General features: G+C 36.4%; 1 protein-coding gene across 8 annotated transcripts; it reads right to left on the bottom strand.

Moving 5' to 3' along the window:
* Positions 1-1,616: 1,616 nt before the first annotated feature.
* Positions 1,617-26,261, bottom strand: LOC131953064 (uncharacterized). Of its 8 annotated transcripts, none has more exons than XM_059316079.1 (18): positions 26,094-26,261; positions 22,887-23,818; positions 21,109-21,224; positions 20,313-20,493; positions 19,906-20,081; positions 18,548-18,736; positions 17,890-18,181; positions 17,465-17,715; positions 16,960-17,022; positions 13,289-14,476; positions 12,803-13,084; positions 11,851-12,288; positions 10,995-11,187; positions 9,980-10,135; positions 9,374-9,528; positions 8,445-8,600; positions 7,852-8,067; positions 1,617-6,533 (listed from the first exon to the last, which is right to left on the bottom strand). In XM_059316079.1, the coding sequence occupies exons 2-18, from the start codon at positions 23,815-23,817 to the stop codon at positions 5,724-5,726; spliced, it is 5,793 nt and encodes a 1,930-aa protein (XP_059172062.1). In that variant the 5' UTR covers position 23,818; positions 26,094-26,261; the 3' UTR covers positions 1,617-5,723. The 8 variants fall into 8 exon arrangements, with proteins under 8 accessions (XP_059172062.1, XP_059172067.1, XP_059172065.1 ...); XM_059316084.1 differs by having other exon boundaries at positions 7,954-8,067; XM_059316082.1 differs by having other exon boundaries at positions 12,803-13,051.
* Positions 26,262-26,387: the final 126 nt, after the last annotated feature.

The raw sequence follows: 26,387 nt of genomic DNA, 5'->3' as shown, positions 1-26,387 counted from the left end.
GATAATATTATGTTAGAAGCGCGCCTGTTACGGTCCTATATTTGTTCATTAAGAACGAAGACATCAAGCAAGAACTATAAATAATACACTCAGGGCCAGTGGTTAGAATATAGTTAAATATAATCTACAGTTGGAATGAGCTAAAAAATAAAAAATGGCTTATATCATTGTTTACAAAGAGTAAAGTGTAAGTGGGGAAGGAGGGAATAGATGTAATCTATTTGACCCCCTTCCCCCCCCCCAACCTGGGATACCCCCCTGCCTAAGTTTCTGAACCTAGGTTGGGGTGTGTTCAACAATGCACGCTAAACGTGCGACACATTGTAGACTGAGGTGTGTTCAAGCTATTCTTCCCGCAGTCAACCCATTCTAACAACTCTTAAACATTACTTTCTCAAGCACGCCTTACCAGTAATTAGTTGGGCTTAACATTTAATGGTTCATTTTCTTTCAAACTAATCGCCTTAACTTTATTTTTAACCAGCAGTAATCTAATCCCTGCCTGACGTTTTTGTTACCACCCTTTCCCTTTCCTTTAAATGTGTTCAAAAGTTTTTTTTAAAATATTTTTAATTTAACTCTTTAAATTATAATTTAGCTCCCCTGGTAGGTGTGTCCTTTTCTTCCCTCCCCTTATATTTATTTTTAGGGACACAATAATTTTAAACAGCCTCGTAGGGTAGACCGTCTTGTAGCTTAGCTAATGGCTGTATCGTGAGGCGAACCACGGGATGTAGTAATTAAAATGCTTCACATCAGGCTTAAAGGAATCAATAGTTGGGATGGATACGATGGCGGGTGGGGGGGGGGGGGGGGGGGGGGGGGGGCTCTACGGACGGGCATTGTTGCCAGTAAGCTGTTGAAGAAGATGAATTATTCACGCGCTCCGTCCAGATTTAGTCCGTGGTTAAGCTGGTGACGGCGTCATGATCTGCTGGGGACTTCTGGGACAAACAACACGTGATTGCCGTTAAACGTACCCTAAGGTAAGAGGGGGGGGGGGGGGCACACCGTTGACATACGACCTGCACGTTTATTGTGAAAAAACCATAGATTATTGGTAGTAAATAGAAGTTACCTCCCCTTTTTTGTATAGAGTTACCCCTTAGTGACACTTGTTTGTGGAATAAATACTCCCTTGGTAAACTAGGTTAAATTACCCTATTTAATTATCGTTTTCTACCATAGAGAGATTAAAACAATTAAATTACCGCCCTTTTGTTGTGTTTTAAGCTCACTCACAATTTATCTTCAACCACAAATTACACATATTGTGTAGAGTTTTTACCAAACATTTTGTAGCTGTGATTTGTTGTACAAACCTTTTTTTTTAAAAAAAAAAGACAAATAAAAAAAAACCAAATCAACATTGTTGAGCCACTCAATGAAATTTATTGAAATATAAGACACCCTAGCACATAGACGTGGACTCTTGCTGTCACGATGACAGTCCTTTAAGTGTCTGTCATGACAGCGCTGCATATGTCAGTATGTCATCATAACAGCTGCATGTGTCAGTATGTCATGATGACACAACCGTCATGTCAGGTAATGACAACTGTGAGGGTGTTTACGTGATCATTTTCCTGAAACAAACCCTTTTTGTACGGGGTTTGTTTGTATACACCCTAGGTTCAAACCCTTTTTGTGTGAACTCCATGTTCAAACCCCAATGCTACTAACCAGGTTTAAAACCTTAGGTTTGTTTATTTATTTATTTAGTAAAGATAAAGTCGACGAGAGCCTCACTCTGATCACAAAGGGTTAACCACAGAATCAACCATGGGGTCAGCCACTCAACCATGGAATGAACCACCAAGGGTTAACCACAGGTCTACACAACTTGTAACACAGGCAAATTCCTCCCTGACTATTCCATACACGGTTTACACCATCAACACAAACAATACCAAATGTGTCTACATTTTGTTTTTTTCTTAAGCCATCATCTTGCTAGCTTCAAAAAAAATAAGGTGAGCAATATTTACAAGACTGTATCCCTGATGGACAATTTTTTAACGAGAAAAAAAAAATCATAATTAACATAACCTTAATTCAAATGTCATTTTTTATGACAAATACAACATTTTAACAGTTTCTTTGTTGGCTGAAATACAAATAGTCTCCCTTACATTGGTGTAAAATAAAAAACATTTCCCTTGGGCCAGTTAGCTCCCTTTTCAACAGCAAACTTTAATTTATATATATATTCAAATCAAAGAATTGAAGCCATAACGAACACAACATGTAAACTCAGTCCTATACCCTCAAGCATTACTAAATGTAATCTTTATATGAACCAAAACATGTTTAAAATGTCATTTTTAGGTAGAATTAACCACTAAAGAAGATGAAAGTTGAAACGTAAGGATGAAAAAAAAGCTGAACAAACATACTCAGGTCCCTACTTAATCCCTGAATACGGATTAACCACACAGGTAGATCTGGTTTGCGGTAAATTTACGTCATAAAGGCAGTCACAACAATATATATATATATATTTCTCATTATGTATATGTATATATATTTGTAAATATATACAAAGTATATCACAACAGCTCCAGATGATGAATAAAACAATTTGATTACGGTAAGAAAAATAAAACAGTATAGAACTCAAGTGACTGAAATAGGAAAAAATGTTTAGAAAATTATAGGTCATGTTGACACCATGAATTGAAGCAGAACTTTTAGGCGTAACCATGGAGACATGTTCTGGGGCCTGGATCAGAACTTTGTGCTAGTGAGAAACACACAGAACCACCTTGAGGTTGTGTATCTAGTCAGCTTTTAGATGACACTTTACCAGCATTTAAAAACATGTTCAAACTTCCAAAAACAGTATACTCTTACACACCTGTGTCACTTTGAAAACAATTCCTTGACAGGATTTTCACAAATTTTGATATTTAACATAGATCTACTGTTAAAGGAACATTTTGCGGTTAAAAGTGCTAACCAAGAGATTCCTGATGCTTAGCTTGCACATTCTAAGGTTAATAGTGATCTAATTTATTGATTGATCCAATAAGGCTTATTTTACAGAAAGAAGATCACAAAGGAGACAGCTCAATGAAAAAAAAAACACCTACTGAAACTTATAAATATGGTCCACAATTTTGTTGCAAATTCAAAAATGGCAACTCATGTATAAAATACAACATTACATCAATCATCAAACTGATTTTTAATTATAAGAGGTTTTTAAAAAAAAAAATTTAACAAAGAAATTTCAATTTGAACAATAGCTCAATCTTTTTTTTTGTACCAAGAGCTGCCTAAATTTTGAAAAACTAATTTATTACAATAAGATAAGAGACTTTTAAATGACATGATAAAAAGAAAATTAAATCTCAAAAATATCAGATATTAGTTTATTTTTCAACTAGCTAGCGCTAATCATAACAGAATCTGAAACAGGGCAGGGGTGTTGTTTACAGATAATCGTCTTTTCCATCGCAAAACAAAATGAAGTCATAAACTAATTCAATAACAGAATGAGCTAACAAGTAGAGCAAATATGAGCATATGCAGCATCAGCAGTCAACAGCATGTTTGTAGGCTTCAACATTCGTATTTACTAATAAAAAAACTAAGAGGCCACGAAACCTTGATATGCTACACCTACAACTGGTAGTTGACGCAGTTCATCACACAAAACTTATCACTGACCATCCCAAGAAAAAATATTTAATGCACACATGAGGCATTAGTAATTAAGAAATAAAATAACTTACAATTCATCCATTTGATGTATAATAATTAACAAATTGAAATACAATTCAACAGCATTATAAAATAAAAGTAACCATAATTAATTTATTTTTTAATTAAGTAATTTTAATTATGCTTATCAGAACATTATGATTGTATTCATGAGTAAGGGAATGAATGTTCATTTTTAAAAAAAATTGAGTTATATAGATGGACGATAAAAAAATAAATTACAGTTTGATATGAAACAAAACATTGCAATAATGTAAAATTTCAAAGATTCCCAAAACCCAATGATATAACAAATATTTGAATATGGCAGTTGAACTAAGGAAAATACAAGACACAAAATTAACCCATCATAATAACTTAATTTGATTCAAGTCAAATCAAGTGTGGAAGGTGTGGCCGAAAAATGATGAACCCTCAGTCTAATGTTGAACTGGTATCTCTCCCTACTCTACAGTATTTACATAGACAATAGGTTGAAGCCAAAAGGGAAGGGCCTAGAAACATTTTTTTCTCTGAACTCCTCACCATTTAAAGAGAAAATATTATTGTTAGGTAACTGCAAATAGATTTTGATATATCTTCCTTAGAAATAAACTTTTTTAGGAGATTCTTGATAAATTTAAAACTATAATAGTGGCAGTTTATTTTATTTAAATTTTGAAATAAGTTTCAGTTTGTGAAATTTAGTTTTGCTATAGTTTTTAATTTTACCTTTAAAGAAAACTTTTTAATGAATAAATATATTATAAACAAGGTTACATAAGAGTATGAAAAACCAAAGTATTCTTTAAATAAAATTGACATGCGAACTTAGGCATCACAACACTTTAAAACAACCTTTAGTTTGGTTTTTCTTTTTCCCAATGACTTAAAAGGAACAGAACTTGTAAAAAGAATTGACCTGCAGTAGAAAAAACTGTGGTGGCTGGTTTCTTGCCATCAAAATAGTAGTTGAGCTTAAAAGATATAAGGGACATAATTCTAATACAGGGGACATCATTCTAACAATATAAATCAAAGGAGTACCTGATACTGCACCATTTTGCAAACAAGTTTGACTTAAGAACACATTATAAAGGACTCTTGTAAAACCCTTAAAGATACAGTAGAATGAAAAATAGAATCAGATCTAATTACTATATACCAGATTTTTCAGACACTCCCAACTGAAAAAATACAGATTTGAGCTCTAATAGTTGAAAACAAGTTTGATATGATTTGTTAACAATTCACATTTTTAATAAGCATAAAAATGTCTAAACAGGTTAACATAGTGTTAAACTTCACGGTCTCTAGGCAATTCTTTTCATCTGGGCTATAAACATTCAAAAATATGGTAACAGCAATGAAATATATCTCTCATTTCCTTTGGCTTTTTTTTTAAATCAACCAATTTGGTGACAAGGAAAATCTTATATACCAAAACATTGATGTCTTTAATGAATAAAGGCAGCGCATTTATAAAACTCAGTAACAAGTTATGATAGACAAGCTATTTACAAAAAAAAACAACTTTTTAATGAATGCTAATAAAAGGCCATTAATTACAAACAGGTGAATATGCAGTTATATGAAAGCACCCTTTCCACAGCTGAATGACCACTCTCTGAGAAAAGTAAAATTGGTTCTGGTTGAGAGAAAGCAGGAAAAAAACAAAACTACTAAATGATAAAATGTCTACCATCTTTCACCTGTGGTTGACAGAATCAAGATATACATACACATGGACCCAACTATCATTATAATCACATGGGAACAATCAAATATTATGTCTCCTCAGTAATAAACATTGGTTTATATACATAGATATATATACGTACATGTATGATCAAGTGTGTGCACATTTTTTTTTATATATATATATATATATATATATATATATATATATATATATATATATATATATAAATTCACACATTCATACTAATACACATGTTTCATATGAGCAGTGAAATCTAGCCTCTATCTGAAATCAACATAAACCCAGCAAACTTTGACTATGTGTTTCCTTCACTACTTCCTGTGTGGTGCGAGCGCGCCATGTCAGCGGGCAGACATGTCTCCGGCAGCATCGTGGCCTGGTGCCCGCTGTCCGAATCCCCCTGGCCACTCCACGTCTCTTTAGAGTGGTGGCTGCGAGAGTGCCCTGAAGAGGATTTGTGTTTGACTTCGTGTCCAAGGTTTGATAAAAGGTGTCTGGAATCTTCGTTGGCCGCAGCGATGGCTGCGAGCTCTGAGGCTGAGGTAAGGTTCGAGGGGTCGGAGGTTAATCCGGTGATCTGGTTGCGAGACATGAGTTCTAGTGTGTGTGCTTGCCAGTACGCTGCAAGCGTCAAACGCTGCTGGTGGTCTAAAGACGTGGCAGCGGATACAGCTACAGCGGACTCGGGCGACGACAGCCGGTGAAGCAACGCTGCGCTTGATTCTGATTGTGCCATCACCTGCTGCTGGTGTTGGTGGTACATTGACGGTGATGCTGTCGACGGGGTTGGGGAGGATGAGGTCTGGTGCCTGGCCAACGCTGCTTGTATCAGCTGCTGTGTGGCCATGTCCTGGGTGGATGAGAGCAGTAGAGAGGAGGGTGTGGTTGTCTGGATGGACGACGACGCCGCCACCAGGGCTCGGTGCTGGGCTAAGATTTCTGGGTGCAGGAAGTGCGGCGTGGAGCCTGATTGGTCAGATGAGCTCTGGTCAGGTAGATAGTCTGGTTTCACCTGTGAGCGCTCGTCAGGGAGGTACCTGGAGGAAGATGTGCGGTGCATGTCCGACGAGGAAATGGTTGTTGTTTCTCCAAGTCTTTGAAGAGCCTATTGATAAACAAAAAAAAATTATAATTACATCTTCTATCTGTCATTTCTTACCTATAATAAATTGTTATAACTTCCTAATATAGCTTTTTCAATTTTATTTTATATTACACAAACACTGTCATCTAGTGTTTTTTTTTTTAACATTTACAAGCAGAAAATTATTATATCATTAATCAAAGTAAACTTTTTTGAATAAAGCATTTTATTGAACTTTCAAAATTCAATTTTGTTTGTATAAATCTTCTCAATTAATACTAGACCACATGTTTGAAAATAAAACTGATAAGTATAAAAATTGTATCATCTATAGTGTTTGTAAACAAGGCCATTCAAAATCTTAAATTAAGAATTTAATGTTTTAATTGCTTCATGTACATTGGTATAGTTTTAAATCTAGTAATAATAATTATATTGAGGTTTACTGAACAAAATTAGAATATTCATAGGATATTCTTCAGTCGACACAGCACCTTCATAAGCTAAGAGAAACAGATGAACCCCCCCCCCCCCCCCCCCATCTCCAAGGGCTGTCATTTGAAAAGAGTATAAACTTTTAGTAACACTCAACCTCAAAACAAAGACCAGGTAAAAACACACATGGAATCCTTTGCCCAGGTAGAGAAATGACCATACCTGAGTTACTATGAAGACCAGGTTAAACAATTAACACACCTGAACTTCTGGAATCCTTTGCCCAGGTAGAGAAATTACCATACCTGAGTTACTATGAAGACCAGGTTAAACAATTAACACACCTGAACTTCTGGAATCCTTTGCCCAGGTAGAGAAATGACCATACCTGAGTTACTATGAAGACCAGGTTAAACAATTAACACACCTGAACTTCTGGAATCCTTTGCCCAGGTAGAGAAATTACCATACCTGAGTTACTATGAAGACCAGGTTAAACAATTAACACACCTGAACTTCTGGAATCCTTTGCTCAGGTAGAGAAATGACCATACCTGATTTTCTATGAAATCCAGGTAAAATAATTAACACACCTGAGATTCTAGGATCCTTTGCTCAGGTAGAGAAATGACCATACCTGATTTTCTATGAAATCCAGGTAAAATAATTAACACACCTGAGATTCTAGGATCCTTTGCCTCTGGAACCAGGTAAAAAAATGAACACACCTGAGCTTCTGGCACCAGGTAAAAAAATGAACAACCTGAGCTTCTTGGATCCTTTGCCTCTGGGACCAGGTAAAAAAATGAACACACCTGAGCTTCTGGCACCAGGTAAAAAAATGAACACACCTGAGCTTCTAGGATCCGTTGCTTCTGGGACCAGGTAAAAAAAATGAACACACCTGAGCTTCCAGGATCCGTTGCCTCTGAGCCTGGATCTCCGCTAGCTCCCCCAGATTAACAGAGATCTTAGGTATCTCTCCCTCCTGCGCCCCACCACTTGCCTGGTCAGCCTCCTCCTGTAGCTGCTGGGCAAAGTTCTGGCAGTACTGGGCCAGCTTGGTCATCTGCAGCATGGTGGCTATCTTGTGTAGGGACCGCACGGAGGACGTGTCCACCTGGCCAAAGATAGGTCACACTTTTTTTTTTTAATTTTATCATTGCTGATTAAATTAATATTATTAATATAAAGTATTAGAGATATATATTCAATAATTTACTGGTAAAATTACTGCCAGAATTGGTAATCAAATTTGAATCATATTACAATAAAAAAAAAGTATTTTAAAATGTTGCTTCATTAGTTAGTTATCTAAAATGGTTGTGTCAAAAGTTGATTAAAAATGTTAGTTCATAACTAAGTTTACTAAAAATATTTCACAAATAAATTAAATTTTTTTCTCATGTAAGCTAATTAAATTGTTTTTTCAGAAGTTAATTTATAATTTTATTTTAGAATTTAGTAAATTAAAAAGTTAATTTCAGTATCACCTACCTCTAAGACTCCCTCGTAAATGTATTTGAGAAAAGCTTTAGCTGTTTCATACGTTGTGTCTGATGGTAGGTTGACCTCCAGCTGGGACCTGGGGTCTGCGTTTTTAAAAGTTTCCTGGAGGTACGGGCTCATAGCAAGTAGAACAAGCTTGTGCACCTGGAGTTACACATAGAACAAGTTTAAACACATGGAGTTACACATAGAACAAGTTTAAACACATGGAGTTACAATTAGAACAAACTTATGCACATAGAATTACAATGAGGACAAACTTATGAACCTGGAAAAACACATAGAACACATGGAGTTACACATAGAAAAAAAATTATGCAACTGTAAATACATGTAGAACAAGCTTAAGCAAAACATGGAGTAAGCATAGAACAAGATTATGAACCTGGAATAACACATAAAAAATGGACCAAGTAGAACATTTTGCTTTGTTGTATAATGTGAATGTATGGGATAAGTATGGTACAGCATATGATTCTATAAACTCTGATTGTGGGATCAAGTCAATGATGGGCATCTGATTGTGGAAAAGAAAAAGCAATAGAATAGTGTGCTAATGACACAGTGTAATCATGCAGTAGATAGACCAATGTAGAAACAGATGTGCTCTGTGACGTCTGTCTGACATTTGGGATTTTAAGGTCTGAAAGGGTTGTTTACCTAATGTAGGTCTAATATTGTCTGTATAAAGATAGTTTACTGTATTCTATTTATAAAAAAAAGGATAGAGGATGAAGTGTGCCATGTCTATGATTAAATACAAATAAAGCAATTAAGATGAAGATATGTTAGATAGCTTTTGTTTTAAAGGCAGTTGAACACATCTGTTGCATAGTCTGTCCTGAGAAACAGGTTAACTCTACTTCACCTGCCCCATCTAAAATAACAAAACCAACAAGAGTGGTAAAAGCATTTACATGTAGTTTTTTGTTGGCCACTCCTAAAGAGGCATCAAAGAATTTCCCCTTCCTCCACAGAGTTGAGAACCTCTCCTGCAGGTCATTGCCATGGTCAGGGTCCACGTAGACCTTCATGGAGTTGGCCAGTGGTGCTTGAGGCTGGAGAGCTTTATCTGATCAGACAAAAATATTTTATAAATTGTGTTAAAGCCAGGTATACGCAAAAAATTAAGGTAAATATTAAAATAAAAAATTTTTAAATTTGGGTTTTAGCTTCAAAAATAGATGGCATGTTGAGGCTGTGTATGCCATTGCTAGCCAGAAAGACTTAAGTTCAGATCCTGCCCCCCCCCTCCCCCCCAACTCTGAAAGGTACCTGCCTTACATTAGAGTTTGTAAAGGCAGCTGGGCACAAAACTGACCAAACTATTCCCTTATATGCTGCAGTCACTGAAATAGATGAACTCTACTTCTTCCTTATGAACCACCAGATTCAAAAGGGTAATTTCCTTAAAATACAAGGAAAATTGAGCTCCAAAGGCAAATTATTTCAAGTGATAAAACTGAAGATACAATCAAAGAATTAAAGAAACATGACTTAGTAAAAAGAAACATGAAATTTACCCTGAGTTTCCTTCCCCATGGCTGTTCCTTCCACCTCCCTACTATGTCCGTGATTAGATTTGCTCATTTGTTTGGCAATTTCAGCCAGGTTAGACTGGTTGTCATTAGGTGGTGTTGCTGACCGCTGGATAGGGGCTACAGCATTTGATTTGATGGCTGAAAGGAAGGTATGACAAAATACATAATGACATTTATACAACTTGATGCACATAAAGATATAAGAAAATAAGCATTTTTTTTTTAAATTTTTGATGGAGGTGTTTATAAAAAAAAATAATTTCAAATTTAAAACATTGAACAATTTATTTCAGACAGCTGTTTACTTCTGATGATTTTCATTAAGTAAAACAAAGAAAGGACAAAAATTAACTTGTGTATTGGAGTTTTACATTTTTTTATATTGGAGTAGAATGAGATAATTATATTTATTAAAATATTTATTTCATTGTTCAACTTAAGATCCAATGCAGTATTGTTGCTATGTAGTGCTTTTATAATACCCCTAAGGGTGTTTTACAAGGCTAAAGAAAAAGAGCCAGACTGATAAGACCTGGAGAAAGACATTATGAAGACTGGATACACCTGGGGACAGCTGGAGAGACTAGCACAGAACAGAGATACCTGTAGATGTTACTACTAGTTGGTCTTTAAGATGTTACTAGGTTTTGACAGTTGGGTCTTTTGGCAGTTGGGTCTTTAAGATGTTACTAGGGTCTGGCAGTTGGGTCTTTAAGATGTTACTAGGTTTTGACAGTTGGGTCTTTTGGAAGTTGGGTCTTTAAGATGTTACTAGGTTTTGGCAGTTGGGTCTTTAAGATGTTACTAGGTTTTGACAGTTGGGTCTTTAAGATGTTAGTAGGGTCTGACATTTGGGTCTTTAAGATGGTACTAGGGTCTGACAGTTGGGTCTTTAAGATGTTACTAGGGTCTGTCAGTACTTACTCTGATGGTGATGGTGGTACTAGGGTCTGGCAGTTGGGTCTTTAAGATGTTACTAGGGTGTTGCAGTACTTACTCTGATGGTGGTGATGGTGTTGGTCCACAGCCTCATGGCTTTCCTCCTTTACAATCCTTTTCACACTAGTTGGCTCATCAACAGGGAGATGCTCTTCCTGGTGGTGGTGGTGGTGATGATGGTGATGGTGCTGCTGTTGTTGCTGCTGCTGCTGTTGTTGTTGCTGTTGGAGGAGAGCTGAATTCAGCTGAGCCTGAAGATTTTAGAAGTTTTCAAATTTTCACACACAAAAGAGCATTATCAGTAGCCTTGGTTGATGTTTTGCCAAATTTTCTTACTTTAAGACTACAGCTGGACAGTAAATGGTTAACTAAAGCTGGACAGTAAATGGTTAACTAAAGCTGGACAGTAAATGGTTAACTAAAGCTGGACAGTAAATGGTTAACTAAAGCTGGACAGTAAATGGTTAACTAAAGCTGGACAGTAAATGGTTAACTAAAGCTGGACAGTAAATGGTTAACTAAAGCTGGACAGTAAATGGTTAACTAAAGCTGGACAGTAAATGGTTAACTAAAGCTGGACAGTAAATGGTTAACTAAAGCTGGACAGTAAATGGTTAACTAAAGCTGGACAGTAAATGGTTAACTAAAGCTGGACAGTAAATGGTTAACTAAAGCTGGACAGTAAATGGTTAACTAAAGCTGGACAGTAAATGGTTAACTAAAGCTGGACAGTAAATGGTTAACTACAGCTGGACAGAAAAGATCAACTACTGTTCGACAGTAAAGGGTTAACTAGAGTTGGACAGTACAGGGTTAACTAGAGTTGGACAGTATAATTGGTTAACTACTACTGGACAGTAATTGGTAAACTACTAACATTTGAGTAAGAGAGAGAAAACTATTGTGTTACAGACCTGCATTTGCTGTTCATGTAGTGCTGGGTGTGTCTGTAGAGATGGCAGGAGATGAGAGGAAGGCAGAAGATGGGCGCTGGGATGGTAAGACGAGGACGACGACGCCGGCTGCATGAACTGCTGCTGCAGCAGAGCCGCGGCAGCCGTCATGTCTTCACTCAGGCCACCCGACACTGAAGGCTCGCTCATCCCTGATGATTCTTGTTTGATCTTTTTCAACTTGGACGACGAGCCGGGCGGTCTCTTGGACTTTTTATCCAAACTGGACGTGTACAATGACCCTGGTTTGGAGGACTTGGATGGCTTTTTGCTGGAGCGTGGGGCCTCTGGGATGTCCAGCAGTGAGTTTGTAGGGTCAGAGAGCTCACGCATTTTCCTAGGCTTTTTACTCCTGCGTAGGTTGCGTGCACACATGGACAGGTCCCTCTGGATACGGCGCTGTTGATTTGAGATTATAAGAATTAGATTATGAATCGTAATAAGCAGAAATCTTAAAAACTGCAGAATGAGCAGACATTTGCAATGCTTATGACATTTTGTCAAGGCACAAAGCAATTATTCAATAGTAAAAAATGCTATATAATTTGCTAACAAATTCATAAAAAATTACTTTTGCGAGTTTAATACATCATGGAACAAAAAGTATAGTAAAATAATTATCTTTCAACATTCTCAAGATCATGTATATTTATTCAAGAACTTTTCTCCTTGTTCAACTAACTACGTACATTTTGATAGTTCCATAGTCAACTCGCGTTTGTTCAAATAAGAAAACTTACACACATTTCAATAACATATATTTAATCATCTTACAAAAATATTTAAACATTAAAATGTATTAATTATGATAAACAAAAATTATACTAAAAGGGTTTATGATAGACCACAGATATTTAACTTTTTTGTTTTGATTTCGTAGATTAGTACTATGAAAGTTCTAAAGAAGACTTACATAGTTGGTCATGCCATCCCCAGTTGTGTCGTCCTTCAAGTCAGGAAACTGCTGCACCACCAGCTCTGAGATCCTGGTGTAGTCAGCACTGGACCACCAGTACTTGAGGGCCAAGAAAAACCTGGCCGTTTCTCTGATGATCTCAGACCTGTGCCTCATGGACGAGCCCTCGTCCCGGGCCGACACGATCTTAGAGGAGTATACAGGGATAGGGAGCGGGTCTGGCAGGCAAACGATTTCCTGGTTTTCCTTTTTGAACCCAGCGCCATGAGGAAACCAAACCTTTTTAGTTGGTTATTGTAAAAATTGTAATTAATAAGAGCAAGTAAACAAAACTAAAGTAAAACCAAAGCTTAGAAATTTATTTTTAAATCAACTGAATTCAATTTAGTTCAGATATGGAGATTGGTATTGATAAAGCTCACTCGTATTATAATTAAGTATTAAACTTAAGAATTGAAAAAAAAGTTTTGGATTGGATCTCACCTCTGGTCTTACCTGATCTCGCGAGCTGTTTTGGTCACCCTGCTGGGATGACCTTGGCGAGGATGAGGTTCGTCTCCTAGGGCTGTGAGACTTGATGGATGAGGTCGTGACCTCGACCTGCGCCGCCAAACCAGCAGTGTCGGGGAGGGAGTCGTTGATGGGAGATTCAGAGTTCTGATGTTGCCGATGTGAGCTGTGCTTCTCAGACTCGTGATATGTAAGGTTCATTGGCGCCTCGCTGGATGCCAGGTTGGCGCTGTGATCGTGGCCAGGTAAGTGATGAATCTCAGCTTGAGAATGAGCCTGTGTGGCTGTTTGGTGGGATGCTGAGTGAGCAAGGGAGGCGACTCCCATCAGAGCAATGTTGGCGGCTGCCTGGGCGTCCCAGTAGGCTTGTTCGTGTGCTGAGGCGACACTAGACGAGGGAAAAACTGGCATGTTGAGGGGGTTCTGGTGCTGCTGTCTGCTGAGAGATGACACTTTCAGGCTCTCCCCGCTGGGTGACATGGGCTCCCGTTTCACTAAATTTTTGTCCGACACCCCAACAGATAATCCGTGTGATTTAGCAGACTCGTGGCTTAGCTGCTCCGCCTCCCTCAGCCTTTTCTCCACCTCAGCCTGAGATATCCGCCTCTGTCTTTTATTCGGCAAATCTAACAACTCACCAGAGTTTAAATTTTGAGATGAATCATGAGCCGAGCTCGAGCTGTAGTCTGAGCTTAAACTCCGCTTGTTACTGCCAGCAATTTCCATGCCGAGCTGGCCATAAAAAGCGCTCAGAGCCGCCATGGCAACCGTGTCATTGCCAAAAGCCCCTGACGCCATCAACGCCTGCCTCTGCTCCTCGCTGGAACACTGAGCAAGGTACTGCCTCTCTAGATCAGTCACGTCCTGAGGCTGCTGTTCAATCCTCTGCTTAATCCCAGCAAGCATGGCCAGCTCGCCCAGGTTCCTCTGGCTCATCCCCAGCTCTGTCAGGTTCATGTTCTGTGCAGCCATCAGGGCCTTCATGTACTCTGCAGTACCTGGACCTAGGGAGGACGACTGACCGCCAACATCAGACACCTGCGCGTCCAGTCCAGACTGCGAGCTGTTCCAGACTTTCTGGGAGTTGGGTTTATACTTGGTTGCCGGGAGACGTCTTCTCATATTTCTTGCACATGTGCCAAGATCTTTCTTAACTGCTTGCTGAAATTAAGATGACGTTACACTTGTTTATAGAAGTAAAACACCAAGTGCAGAAAAAAGTACTTAATTTTAGAGAATAATACTTTAACATTACCTATTTAATATTTACCATAGCCTTTAAAGTATCTTAAGTATATTTATTATCATTAAATTATTTTGATATGTTATCTGCTTGGTTTAAAGTATCTAAAATAAAATTGTTATAAAGCCGCAATGGTTTTAAACTATATATGAATATACAATAACAACATATAAATCAATGTAACTTTAGAGCTTGTATACAACATTATACAACCATACAAAGTTTTTTTAAATTTATTTCATACCAGTTTATGAAAGGTAGAGTAGTTCAACTGTACCTTTCGCAAATATACATGTAAAATATTTCTTTTACAAATTGTAAAGCTTTAAGAAATATCAAAAGCAAAGCAGGCACAAAGCTATAAAAATCTAAGAAAATGGTACCAATCTATGAAAAAACACTTAGGTGAATTAGGATTGAAGTTTAAGGAATAAAATGTTTTTTAAAAAAACTGGTAGAACCAAATAATAGAGCAAAGTTGCATGCCAAACAAACAATAATAGGCAAATAAAAAATTTCACTCTTTCTTAATTAATATGTAAGTTAATTAAAATTTCCACTATTAAAATTGAGTTGGCAGTAATTAACAAATAGAGAAAGCTATGAATCAACACTATGTTTATATGCTAGCAATATAAATTACTTTTTAAAGATGTCTTATAAACACTTCAAAACAGCAGTTGTTGCTTAGAGAAACCTAGTCTAAAAGGCTGATTGTTCAGATACCACTAAATACACACAATATCATCTGCAGAATCAACTAAATTACGTAATGTGCCACACATAGCTAAACACCTGACAAAATGACTGTTGTAAACACAAGTATGAAGGATAGTACACATCTAGGACACAGGTTTCCTACACATCGAGGCTTACTAGACTAACGAGAGCTGGGAAATTCTGAAGAACGAGCTCAGCGATGCGCTCATAGTCTGGGGCAGTCCACCAAAGTTTGAGGGCCAGGAAAAATTGTGTCGTCTCACGGATGATTTTGGGCCTCGCTGACATGGTGTTGCCAGACTCCCTGGCGCGAATGACGCTGTCAGAATAAGGTGGGGTGGGGAGTGGGTCAGGAAGGGCAGTTGACCGCCACATAGCCATAGCAGACAGTCGGTCAGTACTGGACTGGGCAGCTGAGACCTCCTGAAATGGATGAGCACGAATCATCCTCCGTGGAAGCCCATATTGTTGCTTTCATTGTACCACACTTTTTTATGGTTTTTTTTTCCAAACACACACAATTTGATTACGTACATTTTTGAATCAAATGACCACAATTTGAATAGATGCGTCAAAATATTCAGCTGAAACCTATAATGTTGGGACTTTTTTTAAAACTAAAAATCCACAACATTAAAAAAAACTCAAAACCTTTAAACCAAACTATTGTTTATAAGCTAATACAGTTTTAATTTGTGCTTTTAAAAAAAACTGGTCCGAACCTGCTAAATGAAATTTATTGAAGTCATGTGCACATGCACACGAAACAGCTATCAAATAAATGAATCAGATATTTGTAAATGTTCTAACAGTAAACCATACAACTTTTTGCTTTGCTTTATAATAAAATATTAGGAGCATTTAAATTATTAGCAAAATAAAATTTCTTGTAAACTTAATAGACTCCCACTAATTCCCAAAGGTCTTTCTGTCTCAACAGATTAACATTTTTAACTTTTGCAATGAGAGTAATCAGAGAATCAATTTTAAAAAAATACTGTCTTGCATTGAAATATTACATACTTGAGATATAGGCTCTAAATTCGCATGGTTAGGTTATTTTGTGTAGCTTCTTAACAGGACAAAAATAATATGTTCTTGTTAAAATTACTTTAAAATTAAAAAAAAAAATTACTGTTGGGAGAAAATTGGTGTTGGACTATTTTTGACCATTAGTTACATGGGAGAAAATTGGTGTTGTACTACTTTTGACCAATTAGTTACGTGGGTTAGGACAAAAGTGACAAGGGAGCTTTGCAAGCAAAAAATATGAGTGCAATTATAAAGAAGCAAAATGCAAAAATAATAAGTAAAAAGTGAGTTATGTCCCTCTACCAATAACAGAAGCACAACTGTGATAAGTGAGTCTACTTGTCTACAATTTGTTAATTGGAGAAAAAAGCGAACACTAGGTAATAAAAAAAAACTAATTTCCACTTTTCTAGACCAAGTTAACATAAAAATTATTCAATTTTATTTTTATGATGGAATAAAATTATAATTATACAATTATATCAAAGATTTAAAACTTGCCAATATACACCGTCATTAAATAAAAAATTATGTTTTAAAATATATAGAATGTAGAATAGTGTAGTAGTAGAATTTTAAAAAAATAAAATGATTAAAAATTGTAAAAGGTTAAAAGAAAAAAAGGGAACTAATGTAAAATGTGACATACCTCTGATAGGCCGTAGTCTAATCGTGAATTTTCTGCCGCCAGTGCCATCTGATCAGAGTACATCTGCTCAAAAAAATGAAGGGTCAATAAGATGACTGTCTCATATATATGAACATAATAACAAAATACTTTTTCTGTATCATGGAATAGGACAACGATTTTGGATTTAACAATACAGATGCAGCCCACAATAAAGGAAAATTATGGTAAATTAATGCTGTCAGCACATTTACATCATAAATTTTGTATATCTAAATCTGATTTTGCTCAAGAAATTGGATCTACATATCATTATCAATTGTTCCAAATAATAAAAGCGCTAACAATTTGTTAAAAAGGAATAGTAGCTAAATAAGGGGAATTAATAAAAGAATGAAATATATAATAGATGGAATAACCAGATTTAAAATATTAAACAATTAATGTGAAACAACTTATAAACATTTAATGTACTAACCTCGATAAGTGTTTGCTAATTTTAAAAATGTGACAAAAATAGAGTTACCTGCCAAGCAGCATTAGCATCCCTTGAGGCTGCAGCCGCCATTGTGTCCTTGTCATAGACAAAGTGAATGGGGGTATCATCCTCGTCATCATCAGCTGGTTCATTCTGAGACCGGTGATGATTACTAGTGATGGCAGTGCTTGGCTCATCCCCTTCATCCATTACTTCCTGCTTGTGGATAACAATACCCTGATCATGTGACCCAGGGTCACTGACCTTTACTTTGTGGTTATGAGACATTTGTGAACTATCTGAAAATGTGAAAGAAAATTTGAATTAGTTACAAAATAGTGAGTGTAATTCATTTTAATAAAAACAAACTGAACTTTCTTCAAGTTAACTGTATTATATATTTATAAAACAACTAATGACAATGTTTACACAGTTTTTAATATTTTGCCTCACTAAAACAAAAGAGTACTCACAATCACCATTTCTAGCAGCAGATGTATTCTGACTTTCAATAATGCTAGCAGCAGTCAGTAGCTCATTGCAGAAATCTGAAGGGTTGGTGCTGTTGCTCACAGTGCCTGCACCCCCACTGCTGTTGGATGGGGAGGGAGCGTGAAGGAATGATTTGGCATTTTCTGGCGTGGATGCTGACTCGGGCTTCTGGTCGCCGTGTGAGGGGGTGCTTGTTCCTTCTTTCTTACGCTGTGAAACTTCTCTGCGCCGAAAGTTTCTAGCATACATGGACAGGTCAGTTCGGATCCGTTTCTGATGAACACACAATTTTTAAATTTGTTAAAATAGGTCAGTTTGAATGATGTCAAAAATGAAATCTACAGCAATATTTTATGCCATCACCTATTAAAAAGAAATTTTAATTTTTAACAATGAAATTTTAAAAAATTAGTTTTATGTAACTGTCTCAGTTCCTATGTACTCTTATATTTTAAAGTTAGGTATACTGCCTATTTTCTAAGGAGAGAAATAACCTCTTACCCCACACAACTAGTATTAGTAATTTAAGACTTTAAAATAGGGCAAAGTATTGTCTTTGAAGATAATTTAGTTTATCATATACTTTTATTGCTCCACCTGTGTCAGAAATAACTGCTAATGACACACAAAACAACTCACATTGGCTGGAACCCCGGGCGTATCATTGTTGTCTTTAAATTCTGGGAACAGCTCAATGACCAGGTTGGAAATCCTATCGTAGTCATGGCTGCTCCAGTAGTGTTTGTACTGCAGGAAAAACTGGACAGTCTCGCGGAGGACAGTTGGTCGATCAAACGCCACAGTGCCTAGTTGCTTCGCTCGTAACACCTGCTCAAAAATAAACAAACAATATGAGTACATAATACATTTTTAAAAATAAATAAAAAATAAAAACTTAAGAGGATATATCTCCCACTGCAGCTGTTACTCAACAAGCATAAATAGATTACAAATCTGAACAAAAAGGAACAGTGCTACAATAAATGAACCACACACAAAAGCTGACCTTCTCTGAGTACTGAGGCAGTGGGTCTAGGAGCTGAACAATGAGTGCTACAATAAATAAACCACACACAAAAGCTGACCTTCTCTGAGTACTGGGGCAATGGCAGTGGGTCTAGGAGCTGAACAATGAGTGCTACAATAAATGAACAACACACAAAAGCTGACCTTCTCTGAGTACTGGGGCAGTGGGTCTAGGAGCTGAACAATGAGTGCTACAATAAATGAACAACACACAAAAGCTGACCTTCTCTGAGTACTGGGGCAATGGCAGTGGGTCTAGGAGCTGAACAATGAGTGCTACAATAAATAAACAACACACAAAAGCTGACCTTCTCTGAGTACTGGGGCAATGGCAGTGGGTCTAGGAGCTGAACAATGAGTGCTACAATAAATAAACAACACACAAAAGCTGACCTTCTCTGAGTACTGGGGCAATGGCAGTGGGTCTAGGAGCTGAACAATGAGTGCTACAATAAATAAACAACACACAAAAGCTGACCTTCTCTGAGTACTGGGGCAGTGGGTCTAGGAGCTGAACAATGAGTGCTACAATAAATAAACCACACACAAAAGCTGACCTTTTCTGAGTACTGGGGCAATATGTCTAGGAGCTGAACAATGAGTGCTACAATAAATAAACCACACACAAAAGCTGACCTTCTCTGAGTACTGGGGCAATGGGTCTAGGAGCTGAACAATGAGTGCTACAATAAATGAACCACACACAAAAGCTGACCTTCTCTGAGTACTGGGGCAATGGCAGTGGGTCTAGGAGCTGAACAATGAGTGCTACAATAAATAAACAACACACAAAAGCTGACCTTCTCTTGAGTACTGGGGCAATGGCAGTGGGTCTAGGAGCTGAACAATGAGTGCTACAATAAATAAACCACACACAAAAGCTGACCTTCTCTGAGTACTGGGGCAATGGCAGTGGGTCTAGGAGCTGAACAATGAGTGCTACAATAAATAAACCACACACAAAAGCTGACCTTCTCTGAGTACTGGGGCAATGGCAGTGGGTCTGGGAGCTCCTCTGATGCAGCCATGCTGAGCCTCAGCCCTGCTGGGGTCACTGGTTTGCGGCTTTTAGATTTGGAGGAAGATGAGGGGGTGCCTGGTGTAGTGTGGCCACCCCCTGCAGACTGGTACTGACTGCTATGGTGACCTATACAATTATTTTTATTGTTTAAAAGTTTTAACATGTTGCTTTAAGCAATAATAAAAAAAAAATCAAATAACAGCATGAGTATTTCAAATTAACTTAACAAAACAGTGGATGTAACAGAAGAATCGGGGCCAAAAGCCAATCTATACTAAGCTAAACAACGACTCATTAGCTTAGTAATGATAAAAGTATTTTAGTTGTTTTTTTTAAATTTACAAAACAAAAACTTACCGGTGGAATCATGGCCACTTGAAGGCAAACTTGCTCCATACATGTCAACATTGGAGTGGTGAGAAGAGTACGTTAGTGGCGGTGATTTAGCGGGACCTAAAAAGTGGGCAACAGAAGGCAGGGCAGTTGTTGGCGAGCTGCTGGATCTGCCTGCAGACGCAATGTGCTGAATCCCAGGTAGCTGGAGTGATTTGTAAATATTTGTTAGAAAAAGCACAATTTGTAAATAGATATTAACCAAAGGTAAACATCACTAAAGGTAAAATATACTAGACACAGGTAGATAATGCCATATGTAAATATTTACATACTAGAAAAAGGTAGACTTTATCATGGACCATGGGTAAATGTATTTTAATTATATCAAACACATATATTTTACTTTCAATTTATTATTAATAATATTAATATGTTTATAACTTGATAAATTAAAAAAAAACAGATTAAATCAAACAAAACAAGGTAAAAGTAAATGGGGTTAATTCTTCTGTAATTTTTTGGAGATTGAATTAGAATAATACTCTAAGCTTACAGATAAGATATTTATGTTTTAAAATTGAAAACTATGTACTTAACGAATGAAGATGTACTACAGATGAGATAACAAGAGTGTTTGGTGGGACACAGTAAACGTTGGAATGAATGTCAGCATTCAAGTCAATACCAAACAATGAAGAAATACACGGCAATACAATGGGATGTGTACAAACTTCTAATATAGGGGTATCTAATTCTATACATACAAAATAAAGCTGTATTGTAAGAGGACAAGAAGAAAAAGTAAAATATCACTTACTGTATTATGTGATGCTGCACTAGATGGCGCTAGTAGTGAGCTGATCACAGGCAGACGGGCACTGGCAGACATGTTTTTATCATTCCTTATCTTTTCTGTCATGGAGTGATAAAGAACTGTTTTAAGAAGTATATACATTTAAAAGAGTTGCCTTGTAGATGTCTACATTTTATTAATCAAAATTGGTCTAAAAACATATCACTTATTGCCCCTACATTATCTAGCCATGCACCAGCTGCTACTATGGGATTTCCATAAGCTGACATTTAACTAGCACACCTTATGGAGGCTGGGCTTAGATGTAAAATGAACTGTACAATAGTATTTAGGCTATCTAGTCTTCTAGATAAAGCAATTGTTCAAAAAGAATTGGAAAAACTATAAAAGAGGTAATGAAGCAAGAATGGGAATACATTTATTAATGTACTACTATTTCAGCTACTGTTATAATCAACCCTGTTTTTTTTATTCAACTTGTATACATGTCTTGTAATAATGTAAGATAATATGGTAAGTTAAATAGAAATAAAGTGTATTATAATTTTAAGTAGTTAAATATATAAGATTTAAATTTCTATTTTAAAGTAAAGATAAAAACAACAGTAAACAAAAAGGCTTAAGCATGAGTACAAAACTGCCATATAATTAAGCAATGTTATGTCATGCTTTTAAATCACAATAAATAGTACATGATGTATTATTGTCATAAGATTTATTTCCTTTTATTTATATATATATATTCCTATATATATATATTCTATATAGTTTTTGTATTTATGTTAGGTAGTTAGATTTTTTATTCTTCACTAATCTGTACTTAGTTTTTATTGTTTTAAAAAATGGTTTTAGTGGTGTAAAAATAAAAATACACTGAGTCAAATTACTGTTAGCCTCTTTCAATTAATGCACATACAATTATTTTTACAATATACAAGTCATCATACTGTAAAAATACTTTGCTCTGAACATTTGGTCATTCTTCTGCAAGTTATTTTTAATTTTACACTTACTTAACAACAGCGTGACAAAAAATTCACAATGAGTTCAATGTTACATATTACTAACATACAGGGTAAGGTGTTAAACAACAAATGGGAAAAATTAACATTTATAGGTTTGAACAGGTTCACAACAAAAACATAAGTCATCCAAACATCAGTATACAAAAAATGAGGAAGCTGTGATATTAATTGCATATTTACAACATCTCAACTGATGTGTGGAAAGTAGACTGAAACCCATAAGGGACTCACTCAAATTTTACAAATTACCGACCTCGTGTAATTAAAGACTACATTGTTTGCATCTATTTGTGTTGTCTAGTTTTTATTGGTTAGCAATAGGATTGAATGTCACTAAATGTTTACAGTGGTGGTAAAAAAAGGTTTGTTATTAAATCAATAAAAAGGATATCAACACCCAAAGCTAGATTTGGTTCATACAAAAGTGAATGCAGTAAAATTATCACAACTTGTCTTGAGACAAGTAAGGAAAGTTTGTTAATAAATTAATCAACAACGGGTAAATCACATTTTACAGCAAGCAATAGCAATTCAACATCAACTGTTAGTTACAAAACAGAATTATGTTAGGCCTCACTTCTTTCAATCATACAACTACAGCTACTACTCAACTTGTCTACAAAAAAATTACAAAGCATCTAGACTACTTGAAATGAGAAAAATTAAAGCAGACTTTTTTTTTAAACACCTCTAAACCAGCAATCTACACTACAAAAAAAGCTTATTTTTGTCTCTTAAAAATATGCAATCACTCACTGTGTTTGGTGGTGTTGGCTAAGAGGTGAGACTGATGATGCAACTGATGATGAGACAAGCGTTCATCCTTTAGCTTTTCAGGAGGGCGTGTCAAAAACTCTGGTGGCTCCCCCTGACCAGCGGCAACGCTGGCAATCGTCAATGAAACAGCATCAAGCTTATTGCCTGTTTTGACGTTGTGCGCAAGATTTGATCCCGCTCCGCTGGCAGATGAAGATTTCTCATAATTGTTGTTCCCATTTGGGGCTGACCGCTTCACAACATCAGAACTACTCACTCTATCATGGACCACTCTATCATTTGAATTTACAGAAAAAAACGATTCAACAACTTGTTTCTCTATATACTGAGCATCTGATAGCTCAGCATCTTCACCATGCAGCCGTCTATTAGAGCTCTCTGAAACTACCTCCTCGTTGGATATTATTTCTTCATGCCTAATACCATGATCCCTATGAATCATAGGGGCACTTTGCTCTTCTGTCTCTACGTCTACATTGCTATCTTCACTCATGGCAGTGTTAGGGTTAATTATTGAGGGTAAGGACTGTGGGGCGTTTTCAATACCAGGGGATGATGCATTGTGAGATTCACCACAGGGTTCAACGCTGTTATCATCAACACTATTAATATTTTCTACATGATTATTATTATTATTAGTTGAAACTTCTGCATCATTAGAGGCAGCTGATGTACCCTCGTAACGAGGCCTGCCACCATCAATTTCATGTGCGGCTTGCTCTACTCCAACTTCTGTTGACATGTTCAGGTATGTATTAGAATTCCCGTTTTTAGCTTTCACTCCCTCTAACTCATTTCCAGCAGAGGGAATGAAACCGGGGCGGCACCATCCTGCTGGGATAGGGGGGAGGACACTGGGCTTTCCATCACCATTTGTGGCGATAAGACCTGTGTTGATTTTCTTTCTCATACTGAAAAAGATAAACAGTTTTATTTCTTTAATTCACACCTAGAGCCAAGCTGCTTTTTAACCAATCAATAATTAGCCCTTTCACTGTTTATAGCTGACAAAATATTTTTATAAAGAAGTGGGGGGGGGGGGGGGTTAAGCTATTTTTTAAAAAATTGTTGATCTGCATATTAAGTTATTCAAGGTTTTTAAAAATAAACCCTTGAAGTATGCATGGTGTGCATTGCAACATTTTTCAAGCAAATGCAGACAAATCAGTGAAAGGGGCTTTGAACTAGAAAAAAATGCTTGACAAACAATATTTCATCCCATAAAGTTTGGCATTATACATAAGTCATTTTTTAAATTAAGTGACCAATTACTTTAGTCTGAAAATTATATTACAACACAAAATAAACATTTTTATTTATGGTCAAACTAAATAATTGCATTAGGCAATAACACTTAATTAAGGTTACAGATATAGAAATGTTTTGGAAAGAAATGCCTACCTATTCAAATTTTCCACATTTACAAAATAAAAAGGTGAAGGCAATAACTATAAAAATCAGATAGGCCTATAAGACATTATGAAAAATTTTAGGCTACATACAAACACATTAGTGCAGAGAATTTCTGTGATGAGTGAAATTATCATAATTTGCATTCAACCCTTACAGTTATGAAGTCTATATAACTTAAATTTTCCTAAACATAAAATGTCTACCAACAGTAATTTGACACAGTAGTTTGAATAGTAATTTTTTTCTCAAAGTTAACAAAGCTGAAACAGTTAAACTATAGAATAGGTAAGTCTATTAAATCACCATACACCATAAAGAGCTTAATAGCTACTAACTTGAACAGGATCAATAAATCAATAAAAAAAAATATCACTGGCTTATTCAACTTACTAACCTCTAGCTTACCATTATTGTCATCTTTTTAAAACGGTATTTACATGTTGACCTGTAGGCCTATTTAATTTTAAAACTATTAGGCTACATGGTGGTCGATCAGAGGCAGAAAATAATTTTATGCTTGGGTTCCTAAAGCCTTCTAAAGGTATAGGATAGGAGTAAAACAGAAGTAGCAATAATTTATAATAAAACCTGAAGGCTGAGCATGTCATGTAATCCTTTTTAATTCCTGTGATTGCTGTAATAGTGTGGAATACATTTTTTGTTACATTCCAAAGAATAACCAAAGGCACCCTAGCAGTCAAAGGGCACAGTCTCAGGCAACATAAGGTCACAATTTAAAAACAACAACACTAGAGTTAGCTTGCTTACACTTAGGCCTACACATAACTTCCTGACAGTGCAACAACACAGCAGGTATTTTTTTTTACAAGCAGACTCCTCTTGAACCTTTTTGATCCATAAGCCCCAGATCTATATTTTGATTATTTTGAGTCCATATTGCAGGCCTATAGTATAGTGATGATAGGGATGACAAATGTCTTTTAAAATAAAACTATAGAGTAGATCTAGTTAAATCTAGATCTAGAATTTTGTAGCCTTATGTTTTTTTTTTTTTGCAGAAGTTTGTTGAGCAATGGCAATGAGTGACACACCAAACATTGTAATTTATATAGGCTACACTACAGACCCTAACAGTTTTTAAGGTTGACAAAATAAATGTGGAGCAAGAGAGAGTAAGCTTAGAAAACATTAATAATTATTTATTGATTTGGGCCCGTGGCCCGGTTAAACACTAAAAATTAAAATAGCTGGAAGTTGAAGCCGAGCTAGGCTGCAACGGTAAATTTCAACCAGTTTTGGAATTAATGGAGATAAGGAAAGTAATATAATTATTTCCTAAAGAAAATACCTCTTAAAATGGCATGTTTTATTAAAATATGGTATGTGGCGTTTAACCTTGAGCCCCAAGCCCTTGCAAGTTGAACTAGTATTAGTAGCTTATGGAAGGGCGGCTGCTCTCTTCTCTATCTGTCTTTGTGTGTTTCATAGAAACTGGGTCACTGCCACACACAACAAACCTTGTGAGAATTTAACTCTGATGAAATCCATTACTTTAAATCTTTGGCAAAATGTTACTAACAGCAAAATATTAGGATTATGGGCAAAATATCATGTTATTAGCTCAACAGACATGGTAATTTACAAAACATATGTTAGAAAACTGACTGGATAAAATTTTATTCAAAATACCCCGACGTCTCGCCTCGCACAAGCCTCTCGCCAAGCTCCAACTTCAACACTCGGAAAGAGTGCGTGTGCTCAATCGGCGAGTTACCGTGCTATTGATGTAAACAAGCAACAAAACAAACATACCAGAGTATAACGATATTTATAATCTATTAGTGTGGGAATCCTTCTTTCACAAGAACTATGAACGGACATCTAGAAGTAGTTAGATATTTAGAAATTCAATTTCAAATCCAACGACATGTAAAAGATAATCACAAGCACAATGGCGACACACCGCGCTGTAGTTGGATCGCCGCTAGCACAGCTGTGTATGGCGATTGGCGTGTCGATCAACTCGCGAGGATTTGATTGGACAATCAGAGTTAACTAAATTACATATGTCGACCAATCATATCTTCTCATTTACCCAAACTCTTA

The sequence above is a fragment of the Physella acuta genome, unplaced genomic scaffold (assembly GCF_028476545.2).
Source record: "Physella acuta isolate Inbredline_101_S28 unplaced genomic scaffold, ASM2847654v3 ptg000904l, whole genome shotgun sequence".
In the NCBI taxonomy this organism is placed as follows: domain Eukaryota; kingdom Metazoa; phylum Mollusca; class Gastropoda; family Physidae; genus Physella; species Physella acuta.
This window is presented reverse-complemented; position numbering and strand designations above follow the sequence as displayed.

Excerpts from the sequence above, each read along its gene's own strand:
- LOC131953064 (XM_059316079.1), bottom strand. The coding sequence starts at position 23,817 with ATGAGAAAGAAAATCAACACAGGTCTTATCGCCACAAATGGTGATGGA. Across the intron at positions 20,494-21,108 it reads GTGCAGCATCACATAATACA|CTACCTGGGATTCAGCACAT; the intron begins GTAAGTGATATT and ends AAATCACTCCAG. Across the intron at positions 17,716-17,889 it reads TGCTGCTAGAAATGGTGATT|ATAGTTCACAAATGTCTCAT; the intron begins GTGAGTACTCTT and ends TCACATTTTCAG.